At 49.2% G+C, this 14,297-nt stretch overlaps 1 protein-coding gene across 3 annotated transcripts in view; it reads left to right on the top strand.

Moving 5' to 3' along the window:
- Positions 1-14,297, top strand: part of LOC137420664 (WD repeat-containing protein 7) — a 178,368-nt gene that overhangs the window by 145,398 nt on the left and 18,673 nt on the right. For all 3 annotated transcript variants that reach the window (XM_068105909.2, XM_068105910.2, XM_068105908.2), the window contains one exon: positions 12,614-12,696. In XM_068105909.2, coding sequence (XP_067962010.2) covers positions 12,614-12,696 — 83 coding nt within the window. The remainder of the gene's footprint in view (positions 1-12,613; positions 12,697-14,297) is intronic.

The raw sequence follows: 14,297 nt of genomic DNA, 5'->3' as shown, positions 1-14,297 counted from the left end.
ATATATATATATATATATATATATATATATATATATATATATATATATATATATATATATATATATATATACAGACTTGGCATTCAATATAGAAGTTTTTTTTTTCTTGACTTGGGTTTACTTTCTGAACTCAGTATATCAATCTGGTGAATTTATTTTACCCTTCGGTGATGTCTTTGTTGAAAGAACCATGTCACTGATTGTCTTTCGCAGCAAGAAGTCAATAACAGGATTATATCACAGGTGGCGTGACAAAATGTAAGGACAGGTACATTTGACGATTGGCTTCACAATCGGGTATATAAGGGTTGTTGCGTTCTGTATTAGTGGAAAACAACTGCTGCATGTCTACAAAGGTTATTGCCGCTTCCTCTGGAGATGGTCCGTCAACTTGACAATGCTGTTTGTCATGGAGTGGTGGCTTTACGAAATTCCGGCATGAAACAGCATGCTATTGCTCGGCAGTATGGCATCACTCAAGGTCAGGTGTCAAAGATCCTGAAACGAAATGCTCAGAGGGGTGTCCCTACTCCAATACCGAGGCCAGGACGTCCCCGCAGAACCACAAGGAGGGATGATCGCCAGCTGCACCGGTTAGTCCGCAATGGCCGTACCAAGTCAGCTAATCGGCTTAGGGCTGAGTGGCAACAACTGACAAATGTGCCTGTATCCAGAAGGCTAGTCGACCAACGACTGGTTCAAGCAGGTTATCGTGCCAGGCGTCACCTGAGAAAGCCACGCCAGACCAGACAACACCCCCAGCGCCGATTGCCGTGGACCAGAGAGCACCGTCAATGGCAGCCAGGACACTGGAATCACGTGATCTTCAGCGACGAGTCTAGATTTCTGGGCTATCATCAAGATGGCCGCGACCGAGTGCGCAGACAAGTGCATGGAGCCTACAACAAAGATTGTATAGTGCCAAGAGTCCAAGCTGGAGGTGGGGGGTTGACCGTTTGGGCTGCTTTTCATGCAGGGGGCAAAACTGACCTGGTTGTTCTGAATGGAAACCTGAACCAGTTCAAGTACAGGGCCATTCTGGAAGAAACATTGCTTCCATTTGCTCATGCAGCCTTTCGAGGAAACTTTGTGTTCCAAGATGACAATGCACGGCCCCATCGTGCTCGCATGATCCAACACTTTCTTGCTGACCGTGGTGTAGAGCATATGGAGTGGCCTGCCATGTCCCCGGATATGAATCCGATAGAGAACTTGTGGGCAGAATTAACGCGTCAAATCGACCACTTGGACCAGCAGCCGACCTCTGTGCGTGAATTGCAGCAGGCTATTGTAACTGCATGGCAAGCGATTCCTGTCCAAACCTTGGCAAATCTCGTGAACAGCATGCCTCGACGTGTACGTGCTCTCCTGAATGCTCGTTGGGGTTACACGAAGTACTGAACTGTAATTTTACTGTCCGTAATCCCAGTCGTAATTTAACTTTTGTTTTTGTTAAAAAAAAATTTGGCTAATGTGCAAAATAAAGAGATACTTCTGGAAAACGTACAGAAGTTTAACACAGTACTTTCCGTGAATTGGGTTCGATACAGTTTACATCACTTTCAAGGATCAATTTATTTGCTTTGAAATGTCAAATGTGGTTTTTGTTTCTTTTAAAGGTCACATTAACAAAATCTAGAATAATTTCAACATAATTCCAATGAACTTTTGGTTCTAAGACATCTTGAAAAGTAAGTTCACCCCCACAAAAAAAATATTCCATATTAAATGCCAAGTCTGTATATATATATATATATATATATATATATATATATATATATATATATATATATATATATATATATATATATATATATATATAGATATAAATATACATATATATATATGTATATGTATATATATATATATATATATATATATATATATATATATATATATATATATATATATATATATATATATATATATATATATTGTAACGAATTTGAGAAGTGTAACGGTTTTGAGAAGGGTAACGGTTTTGAGAAGTGTAACAATTTTGGAGAAATTGTAACGAATGTGAAAAGTATGGTTTTGTTGTGTGTAACACCCTCGTAATGTAAATAATGGTCGCAGCCATCCTCCTAGTTAATTCCATGAAACTTACACACAGGCCACGATATATCTTTTTAAATAGTTTATTTCCTTATTCTATGTAGGCTAAATATGTGTTTCCCACTAGATTGACTCTGCATTGCATCAAACGAAATAAAGCGTAGGCCCCTCCGATGATCCATGGCAGCTTAAGTGCCAGGGATTCCCCCACTTGAGCTTTGACAGCAACCGTTTATTGCAGTACTGAACTGCTGTGCAACGTGACGGCGCCTTACCTGCAGCTGCTGACCGGTTTTCGCCATTTGCGGCCATTACGAACAAGGGGAGTGGCTAGAGAAGACGGGTCGCCCCCCTCGTCATAGGGGGGAGGAGTAAGTCGGCCCCGCTCATCCAACCCAGAACAAGGGGTTTGGCTAAGAGAGGGCGGAGCGGGAACCCCCGAGAAAGTGCGCGAAGGTTCGGTGAGGAAACCAATATAAGCCGCCGCGGGATGCACTCCACCCTCTTGCTCTGACCCCGTCCTCTTGCTCTGACCCCGTCCTCTTGCTTGCTGTCGTTCGTTGTTGCTGGGGAGAAGGAAGACGCCTGAACGAGCAGGTGTGTGCGAGCCATCGTGCGACCAGCTGCGCTGCAGCTAAGGGGGCAGCTAAGGGGCCGCAGGCCACGAAAAGGACGCGCCAGGCAGCAATCCACGCTGGACCCTCCATTGCCTCCCAAAACAACCATCCATCCTCAAGCCATACCTGCCTGCAATATCCCCCGTGTAAGTGTGAACGTCGTCTGTCCTAATCGTTGTCCTGGGGTTAAGTAAATTGACGTATAAGCTAACGATTCACTGTGTGACTGCTTCTTCCATCCATTGCTTGTAAATAACTTTGATCGCTCCTTCTTTTTGCTTGTGTGTATAATAAATCCTGTTATTCCTCCGTACTCTGTCTTCTTCTCTCTTCCTTCTCTTTCGGTTGCTTTAGAGGTTTCCAAATTGAATATCTGTGGTGCGATCTGGTCAACGTTGGGGGAGTCGGGCCAATCCGGGATCCTGTAACGGTCGCGGTTGACCATCCGCTCGGCCCAAAGTAACATCTTGTCCGCGACCCGTAACAATATATAATATATATATATATATATATATATATATATATATATATATATATATATATATATATATATATATATATATATATATATATATATGAAGGGGAAGTGAGGTGAGGGGAGAGATATTGTAGCGGCTACCGCTGGGTTTTCACAATCGCCTTGCACCTATCAAGGACGCGGAGCGATCACCATGCCGGGCTCGTCCAGGACGCCCGGGCAGGCCCGCGCTCAACTTGCCAGGACGCAGCCAGGACGCTCGGCCACACCCCCTCTCGCCTTTCCTGGGCAAACGCTCCGGGATAATGTGTGTATATATATTGCTGCCCGATAAACGGGCTTTTCAGAGTACCTGAGTGTTTTGTTTGAATAAAGCAACTCGGACGAATTCCAGCTTTTTGTCGCGTCCATTCTTCCGATCGACGTGGGAGCCCGAGCTCCTTCATTGGTGACCTACCGACATGGACATGGCAGTGGCCCTTAAACTGCCTACCTTCTGGGAGGCTCACGCGGCGGTTTGGTTCGCACAGGCGAACTCCCTGTTCGCCCTGCGAGGCATCACGGCCGACGACACCCGCTTCCACCATGTGGTAGCAGCGCTCGGTTCAGCCACCGCGGCCCGCGCCCTGAGCCTCCTCGAGAGCCCGCCAGCCGCTGACAAATATGGCGCGATTAAAAAGCTTCTCGACGCTTTCGCCCTCCCATCGGCGGAACGCGCACGGCGCCTGCTCGACCTGCCCGAGCTCGGCGACATGCGCCCTTCCGAGCAAATGGACTACATGCTCTTCGCTGCTCGGCGAGCACTCTCCGGCATTCCTGTTCCGGGAGCTGTTCCTCCGTCAGCTGCCTAGCCCGGTACGCCTCGCCCTGGCAAGCACGACGATCACGGATCCCCGTGCCCTTGCCAGGGAAGCCGACAAGATCTCCGCCGCAGGCCAGCGCATCGCAGCAGCGACTTGGGGCCCACCGCCGTCCGACGCAACACCCATGGCGCCCGAGCACCCGGCACGGTCGACGACCGAACTGCCGACGCAATTGGCGGCCGCTACACCGAGCCGACCACCTCCAGCACGACGACCGGGGCCTCCACCTGACCAAGCGTGGTGTTACTATCATGCCAGGTTCGGACAGAAGGCCCGGACATGCCGACCCCTGTGCACCTTCGGCAAGCCGGGAAACAGCCGGGCCGGCGTTCATTACCAGCCATGAGCGCCGGCCACACGGGCAACTTACTGTTCATCACGGATAAAGCGTCCGGACGGCGCTTCCTGTGCGACACCGGCGCCCAACTGAGCGTCATACCCGCCTCTGACCAGGACAGGCAGTCCGCGGTTTGCGGCCCCTCCTTGGTTGCGGCCTACGGATCGGCCATCCGCACCTTCGGCCCGCGCAACGTCACCCTCTGCTTCGGCGGCCACGCTTTGCTTGGACGTTTGTAACCGCAAACGTGCCCATGGCTCTGCTAGGCGCCGACTTCCTCTGCGCACACGGACTGCTGGTGGACGTCCAACGGCGTCGTTTAATCAACGCCGAAACCTTCAGCTCCCTGGTATGCACATTGAGCAGCTCCACACCGACCGAGCTGGCATGCGCCCTCCCGGCGGCGAACGAGTTTGCTCGCCTGCTCACGGAGTTCCCGGCCCTCACACGGCCGACGTTTTCGGCCGTCGCAGTACGGCATGGGATCGAGCACCACATACCAACCACGGGCCCGCTGGTCTACGCCAGAGCCCGCCGCCTCGACCCAGCCAAGCTCGCCGTGGCCAAAGCCGAGTTCGACGCTTTAGAACACCTCGGCATCGTGCGGCGCTCCGATAGCACGTGGGCTTCGCCACTACACATCGTCCCAAAGCCAGGGGGCGGCTGGCGCCCATGTGGCGACTACCGCCGCCTTAACGACGCTACCACCCCCGACAGGTATCCGATCCCGCACATCCAAGACTTCTCCGCCCGTCTGGCGGGACGGGTCATTTTTTCGAAAATTGATCTCATACGGGGATATCACCAGGTACCTGTCAGGGCGGCCGACGTCCCTAAAACGGCAGTCATCACGCCGTTCGGCTTATTCGAATTCTTACGGATGCCGTTTGGTCTCAAGAACGTGGCTCAGGCGTTCCAGCGCTTGATGGACGGCGTGCTGCGTGACCTGCCGTTCCTTTTCGTTTACCTGGACGACATCCTCGTCGCCAGCACGTCCCGGGCCGAGCACCTCCTCCACCTCCGAACACTGTTCGGAGCGCCTCAGCGAGCACGGCCTCATCGTCAACCCGGCCAAATGCCACTTCGGCACGATTTTTTGGGCCACCACATCACCAAGAACGGGGCCATGCCGCTGCCAACCAAGGTCGAGGCCATCACCACGTTCCCGCGTCCCCGCACCATAAAGGCCCTGCAGGAATTCCTGGGAATGGTGAATTTTTATCACCGCTTCGTGCCCCGCGCTGCTCAACTCATGCGGCCCCTCTACGAAGCCCTCCGGGGCAAGCCGGCCAAGCACGACATCACCTGGTCCGCAGCAATGGACGCGGCCTTCCAAAGCTCAAAGCGGGCCCTCGCCGACGCAACACTTCTCGCTCACCCGGTGCTCAACGCTCCCATCGCCATCACCACGGATGCCTCCGACTACGCGGTGGGCGCCGTACATGAGCAATGGGTGAACGGGGTTTGGCAGCCACTCGCTTTTTTCAGCCGGCAGCTCCGGCCGAACGAGCTCAAATACAGCACGTTTGACCGTGAGCTCCTCGGTCTACACCTGGCCGTCCGCCATTTCCGCCACCTCCTGGAGGGCCGACCTTTCACGGCATTCGTCGACCACAAGCCGTTGGTTTACGCAATGGCCAAGGTCACGGAGCCGTGGTCGGCCCGCCAACAGCGCCACCTCTCCGCCGTGTCGGAGTTTACCACGGACATCCGGCACGTCGCCGGCAAAAACAACACCGTGGCCGACTTTCTTTCCCGGGCCAGCGCGAACGCGGTCCACCTGGGCGTGGACTTCGCGCTTATGGCGGCGGACCAAACCACCGACACCATGGTGCAAGCCCTCCGGGCGGCGGACACGGGCCTCCGCCTGGCCGACATCCCCTTCGCGGACACTGTCCTGCTCTGCGACGTCTCCCAAGGCCAGCCTCGCCCCACCGTGCCCGTCACCTGGCAACGCCGCATCTTCGCCTCCCTCCACGGCCTTTCCCACCCGGGCCGGAAAGCTTCCCAGAAGCTGGTGTCGGCGCGATTCGTCTGGCACGGCCTTCGTCGGGACGTCCGCGATTGGACCAGCACCTGCACAGCCCGCCAACGGGCCAAGGTCCACCGACACACCCAGGCCCCGCTGGCACCTTTCACCGTGCCCGAACGACGTTTCAACCACGTCAACGTGGATCTGGTGGGCCCCCTCCCCCAATCACGGGGGTTCACACACCTGCTCACCATGGTGGACATGACCACCAGGTGGCCGGAGGCCGTTCCCCTCGTCTCCACCACCACCGCCAACGTGGCACAGGCTTTCATCGCCACCTGGGTCGCCCGCTTCGGCGCACCAGCGGACATCTCATCAGACCGCGGACCACAGTTCACCTCCGAGCTGTGGGGCGCGGTCGCCCGCAACCTGGGGGTCAAGCTCCACCGTACTACGGCCTACCACCCCCAAGCAAACGGGTTGTGCGAGCGATTCCACCGCTCCATGAAGGCCGCGCTCATGGCCGGCCTTCAAGACGGCGGTTGGGCCGACCGGCTGCCGTGGGTCCTTTTGGGCCTCCGCACGGCCCCCAAGGAGGACCTCCAGGCATCCACCGCCGAGCTTGTCTACGGCCAGGCGCTACGCGTCCCGGGCGAATTCGTGCCCGACGCTACCAGTCCCTGGTCCGCAGCTCACCATCGCTCGGACCTCCAGGAGGCCGCCCGACGGTTTGCCCCCGTGCCAACATCCCACCACGGTGACCCCCAGTCCTACGTCCCCCCAGCACTTCACACAGCGGAGTATGTTTTTGTGCGTCACGACGCACATCGGGGGCCACTGCGGCCGCCGTACGACGGGCCCTTCCGGGTCCTGCGACGGGACAACAAGTCTTTCGTCATCGACATCGGCGGCAGGTCGGACCGGATTGCAGTGGACCGCCTCAAGCCGGCGCACGTGGACGTCGACCAACCACCACGGGTGGCCCTTCCGCCGCGGCGAGGCCGCCCCCCATCCACGGTGCCCCCACTCGACCGCCCACCACCACACCGGACCCCCCTCCCCCCACCACTACCCGCCAGGGGTCGCTTCGGCCGGGTCATCAGGACCCCCCTCAAATTGACCCTGCCGGTGCAAGTCGATTCTGGGGGGATGTGTGTAGCGGCTACCGCTGGGTTTTCACAATCGCCTTGCACCTATCAAGGACGCGGAGCGATCACCATGCCGGGCTCGTCCAGGACGCCTGGGCAGGCCCACGCTCAACTTGCCAGGCCTCGGTCGGGACGCCCGGGCATGCCCGGGCAGGCTCGCCCTCAACTTGCCAGGCCGCAGCCAGGACGCTCGGCCACGCCCCCTCTCGCCTTTCCTGGGCAAACGCTCCGGGATAATGTGTGTATATATATTGCTGCCCGATAAACGGGCTTTTCAGAGTACCTGAGTGTTTTGTTTGAATAAAGCAACTCGGACGAATTCCAGCTTTTTGTCGCGTCCATTCTTCCGATCGACGTGGGAGCCCGAGCTCCTTCAATATACTACATATACATCTTTGGGGGGGGGGGGGGGAGACCTTTGACAGGCCCCTCCGTTTTGGGGGAGGGCGAAGGGAAGAAGGAAAGAATTTCCCATGCAAAGAGTGCTTCATAAGCTCAGTGTTGCCCAGGTAAAAATAGGAAATTGTAATACCCTCTGCCACCATCACCAGGTTGTGCTACACAGTACACATTAACCCTTTGAGTATGGATGACGTCCAGTGCTGCAACCCGCGAAAAAGTTTTGTGCACGGATGACGTTATGACGTTTTGTGCACGGAACCTCGACTATACCTATAAATAGATCGTCAGTACGTGGTTGCATTCCCGTACCAAAATGCCAAATTAATCCCGTACCGGGGGTATTTTTAACAAAAAAAATCCCGTACTCAAAGGGTTAACATAGAGAATTTACGCCCCTCTCCCGGTCCCCCACTCCCCCGAATGAGACCACGGCCACATAGCCTATGTTACACCCCAGACAAAGTTGTATTTGTATATGTGCCCCGAGTAAAGTATAAAAGTGTTTATAGCTGGAATACCCGGCCGGCGTTGCTGAAGCAAATAAGAAACATTAACATCTATCTATAATTCCAGTAATCTCTGTGTGTATGTGTGTGTGTCTGTGTGTGTGTGTGAGTGTTTGTCTGTGACCGCTGTTTCTCGACAACCACGGGTCCGATCTAATTGAAACTTGCCAGGTATATTGCTGGGGACCCGAGGATGTGCCTTTTCAAGGTTTGAAATTAATCGGACAAGTGGTTCCCAAGGTATGGTCACCGTACTCGCAAGCCGTTCGCTTTGGCTGTGCGAATGGACCAAACCATTTCATGTAAATAGAGGGGGGGGGTTCTACCGTACTCGCAAGCCGTTCGCTTTGGCTTTGCGAATGGACCAAACCATTTCATGTAAATAGAGGGGGGGGGTTCTGTGGTCGTTACTGCCACGTGGTTTCAAAGTTTTTTTTTTGTTGTTGTTGTTTGCACGCATGTTTTTTTGCACGCACGTACGGGCAAGCACGTACGGGCAAGCACGTACGTGCGGGCACGCCCTAGTATTTGAAATGAGGGCAAACACTCGTATAATGGAAAAGCAATTACATCGAAATCAGAATCAATCACAAATGTCAAATCATCATTTTACCTTTCCGTTGAATATATACTGCTGAATGTGCCGTTCATCACGTTTCTGAGTTAAGTATGATGACGTTCAGGAAGAAGAAGAAGCCTTACCACCAACTTCGACGGCTTCCTGAATTGTTTTATTATTTGTGTTCAAATGTCTGGTGATTGTTTTGTATTTATTTATGCGAATGTGTACTTGTATATAACTGTCATTAATCAAAAAGGTTTAGGCACTAAAGAGCGATTTTTTTAAAGAAAATCCAAAAAAACGAACTTTCCCCCCCCCTAAAACACTCCCAGGCACTCACTGATGAACTTCTGAAAGTTTGACGAAGATCCGTTCAGCCATCTCTGAGAAAAATGGCGACACATACAGACACACAGACAGACAGACCAGCAGCTCTCTTATATAGTAATGTATATATATATATATTTGCAAAACTTTCTAAAATCCTGTTTTCTCTTTGTCAGTATGGGGTATTGAGTGTAGATTGATGAGGAAAAAAAAATGAATTTAAACGATTTCAGCATAAGGCTGCAACATAACAAAATGTGAAAAAAGTGAAGGGGTCTGAATACTTTCTGAATGCACTGTATGTGTATGTAAGTGTGTGAAAGTGCATTGAAGATGAAGTCATCTAACAATTTAAGTTAGATATATATATATATATATATATATATATATATATATATATATATATATATATATATATACATACATACATACATACATACATACATACATACATACATACATACATACATACATACATACACACACAACAACAGAGAACAGGGACATTGGGAGATCTGTGGGAGGGAGAGGGAATGGGAAAGAGGGGGGAAGAAGAAGAAGAACAAGAAACGTGTGTGTGTGTGTGTGTGTGTGTGTGTGTGTGTGTGTGTGTGTGTGTGTGTGTGTGTGTGTGTGTGTGTGTGTGTGTGTGTGTGTGTGTGTGTGTGTGTGTGTGTGTGTGTGTGTGTGTGTGTGTGTGTGTGTGTGTGTGTGTGTGTGTGTGTGTGTGTGTGTGTGTGTGTGGGGGGGGGGGGGGGGAGAAGTTTTCGCTTCTCTTAATACACTGCTATCCTATAAATATGTATTTCTAAGAATAAGACATCTAATTTGTAAACAATATAAAAACGACAAGTTGATGTTCAGTCTGGTGAATTATTTGATGCTTAAAAGTAGTTTTTTGCCAAATGGGGAAAGAATAATTCAGTACAGGATTCCTTTCCCATTTCTCCAATGAGAATCGGGAACATTCTGCAAATTCCAGCTGAACAGCAGATCATGAATGCAATGATAAGGCCTGGGTCTTCCTTTGTGCACAATGGGACCGATTGGTTAGTGGTTTCTGAGGCATCCATCGCTCTTTTTACACTCGCACAGGTTCACCTGCTTTATGGAGAAAAGACTATATGGAGCGATGCTGAGGTTGGCTGTGAGATTGTTTGTGGGGGTGGGCATGGGGTGTGGTGGGGGGCGGTCTGTTTCGAGAGCAGGGCATGAAGTCATGTGCAGTAGAGTTGGCAAAGCAGTTGTGAATGTTGCCGGCTGATTGGTCTCATGTGGCCGCCAGATTGGAGTTTGGGGAGGAATTCATTTGCTTTGCTTCCTTTTTTCATGCGGATGAGACTTCAGCAACATGTTAAGCTGCTGGTGTTCCACTGCCATGTTGCATGTTTCTCCTCAATTGTGATGGATGAGGATATTGACATATTATACCAAGAATGTGCCTTTTGAAACCAAACGCATGATTTCGCATTAAGATTGCGTTATTGTGTGCTCGAAGTGAAGGTACCATGAGGTGCGGTCGATACGTACTTGTACGAACTGATTGTGATGACATTTCCTCAGTGCCTCCTAGTGATGTGAAATTATTAAATCTGGCAATCTATCTAACATTGCTTCAAAACATTGCTTCAAAAAGGGGACCAAAAAACAACAACAACCACGGTTCCCGAAAAAGGCCAACCCCCGCATTGCGGGGAAAAAATGGCCTCTAAAGGTGGTTATAATCTATCTCATGTACATTTGCAAAAGAGTAAACCCGCCTATTCACTCACTTTTCCTTCTTCGGACTAGCTCGTAACATTTTTGTTGATTTTACACAATCAGAACAAACTTCTCAAGCCGAGTTTATAACCGCGAGGCTCCCGGCATTGTCATCACAAAACCGATGGATGGTGTCTGCCACCAACCACCCAGAGCAAATTGTGTTGGCTACATCAGAATACACGGCCTGACAGCAGACGATGATGAGAGTGTGTCATTTTTGGCCCCACCCCCTGGGGAGGATGGGTGGTGTCAAAAGGTCAAATAACAAAAAATGCAATTACGGTCACATTTCAAAACATTTTTTTAATGATCCTTTGTGTATACAATAAGCATTGGGGGAAGGGGCATGGATATGCAACAAATGTTTTGGATTTGACCTCCGGTTCATGCCTCATGGGGTGAGGACTTGTGGTCACAGGGGTAAAACCTTTTCCTTATGCCTCCGCCAACAAAGTTGAAAGTTTTCGGGTCGTCTATCCAGCTGTCCGTTCGGCGTCCATCCGTCCGTCCGTGAGAGGTTTTCGTTACCGAGATAACTTTAGAATGGCTGAAGGGGTCTCGGTCAAACTTTGTATGTATAATGATGTAAAGGTCAACTGATTCTATTATGGGGTCAAGAGGTCAAAGGTCACGTTAGGTAAACATTCTGTTGCCAAGCTAACTTGTGAACCAGTGATGTGATTTTGACCAAACTTGGTATCTGTATATATTATGATGCAAAGATGAACCGATTAGATTTCTGCATCAAGAGGTCAAAGGTCAGTTTCTGTAATAGTTTTTTGTTACCACGATAACTTAAGAATGGCTGAAGGGAACTAAGTCAAACTTGGTACAAGTATGTTTAATGATGTAAAGATTAAAGAAATAATTTATGGGGTCAAGAGGTCAGAGGTCCCATGATGTAAAAATTCTGTTACTTCGCTAACTTGTGAACTAGTGATGAGATTTTGACCAAACTTGGTACAAGTATATATTATTATGAAAGGTCGAACTGATTCGATTTCAGCATCAAAGGTCAAAGTTCAGAGGTCATGTCAGGAAAAATGTGATACCTAAGAACAGCTAAAGGGATTTAAATCAAACTTGGTACAAGTATGTATAATTATGTAATAATATGGGGGGGGGGAGGCATATCATGTCGGTCGAGGTCACGACATAGAAGAGTGCCGTTCTGGTCGACTCAAAATTGATATTGGTTCATGGTTGGTTGAACCTTTTTGCCACCTTTCAACTTTGCTTTATGTGGAAAGCGTGGTGATTTGCGATGGCGCACCATCGACTTCGCTCTAGTTCATATTTCAAAGCTGTAATATGGAGATTCCAGTGAACGATTCACAAGGCATTGGACCGCCATTCCAGTCGAACGTATTCCAAACGTGTTTGGTTAATCCCAAATAAAATGTCATTCATTATGTCTCGTCTTAGTTATTGTTGCTTGGTCTTCGAGCTTGCACCACCCTCAAGTGCTCGTCCACTCGTGTATGATTTAAGGCCGTCGCACAATGTTCATTCAATGCTGACATTCTTTGACGGCAACCTTGTTATTGAAGCACTGTGACGTGACCTGAGCTTGTCTCCGCAGGTTATGGATATCATTATGTACTGCCTGGATCCCTCTGCCCTGAAAAAGAAGGGACTGCAGGAATGCTTCCCATCCATTTGCAGGTGAGCAGGAGGTCTGTTTCTTTGGAAACAATTTTTGTCCATCATTTTGAGAATTAGGCAGGATAATAAACGTTTGGACATACTTACATTGCATACATCCACATTTGTTTGTTGTCTGCATACATTTGTAATTAATGGAAAATTAGGGATACTAAAGTGCTCCATTTATTGTTTTATTGTGTGCTTCATTTTCATCTTTTTTCCGAATTTTTATTGAACGATGGTGGTAGGGGTGGGGAGAGGGTGGGGTGGGGGAAGATAGGGTGTGAGGAATCTCTATTTATAATGGAGGGAAAGTATGTTGTACAGTCGTGGCCAAAAATATTGGCACCCTTGCACTTTTTTCAAATAATGCACCATTTCTTCCAGAAAATTGTTGAAATTAAAAAATCTTTTGGTGTCCAAATTTGTATTTCTTTGGTTTGCAGTGGAACAAAACAAAAAAAGCTGAAAAAGAAATACTAAATCTTAGCTTATTCCATACAGAAATCCAAAAATGGTCTTGACAATGTTATAGGCACCTTTTAGAAGTTGTTAGAAATAATTAGATTTCAAGCAGGTGATTCTCCTTTACTTGGAATTGAATTCACCTGTGGTGAGTTGCAGATGCCTGCAATATAACAATCACTCATTCAACCAGTTTGAATCTAGAAAAGGGGTCATTCTGCTGGTTTGTGTCACTGTGTGTACCGCAATGAACATGGAGAAAAGAAAGAAAACCAGAGAATTGTCTGAGGAGGTCAGACACAAGATTGTAGCCAAACATGGACAATCTCAAGGCTACAAGTCCATCTCCAGAGACCTTGATGTTCCTGTGTCCACCGTACGCAATGTTATCAGGAAGTTTAAGGCCCATGGCACTGCAGCCAACCTGGAGGCGGTTCAGTGATGTTTTGGGGTTGCTGTTCTGCCTCTGGCACTGGGTTCCTTGAATGTGTGCATGTCATCATGAAATCAGGAGATCACCAAGGAATTTTGGAGGACAATGTTCAACCCAGTGTCAGAAAGCTGGGTCTCCGTCGAAGGTAATGGGTCTTACAGCAGGACAATGACCCCCAAACACACTTCAAAAAGCACCCAGGAATGGTTCAAGTCAAAACGCTGGACTGTTCTGAAGTGGCTATCAATGAGTCCAGATCTAAATCCCATTGAACACCTGTGGGGAGATCAGAAAACAGCGGTTAGGAGAAGTCACCCATCAAATCTGGGAGAACTGGAGCAGTTTGCACAAGAAGAGAGGGAGAAACTGCCAGTAGAGAAGTGTGGGAAGCTTATTCGTGGTTATAGGAAGTGCTTGACTGCAGTTATTTTGTCCAAAGCCTGTGTTACCAAATATTAAGTCTCGGGTGTGAATAATTTTGCCAATGCCATTTATTTTTATTTTCTGATTTAAAAGGATATATTAAGTTCTGAATCAAATACAAAGGTTCTGTAATATTAACGGTGAAATAAAGAATTGTAGAGACCAAATACTTTTGTCAATTTCAACTTGTTTTTCGATAAAATTGAGTTGTATGAAAAAAGTGCAAGGGTGCCAATATTTTTTGGCCACGACTGTATGGATAGTATGTTGTATATTTCATCTACTCCTCCAAGAGGAT

This window comes from Myxine glutinosa, chromosome 2, assembly GCF_964187855.1.
Source record: "Myxine glutinosa chromosome 2, kmMyxGlut1.1, whole genome shotgun sequence".
NCBI lineage: Eukaryota > Metazoa > Chordata > Myxini > Myxiniformes > Myxinidae > Myxine > Myxine glutinosa.
This window is presented reverse-complemented; position numbering and strand designations above follow the sequence as displayed.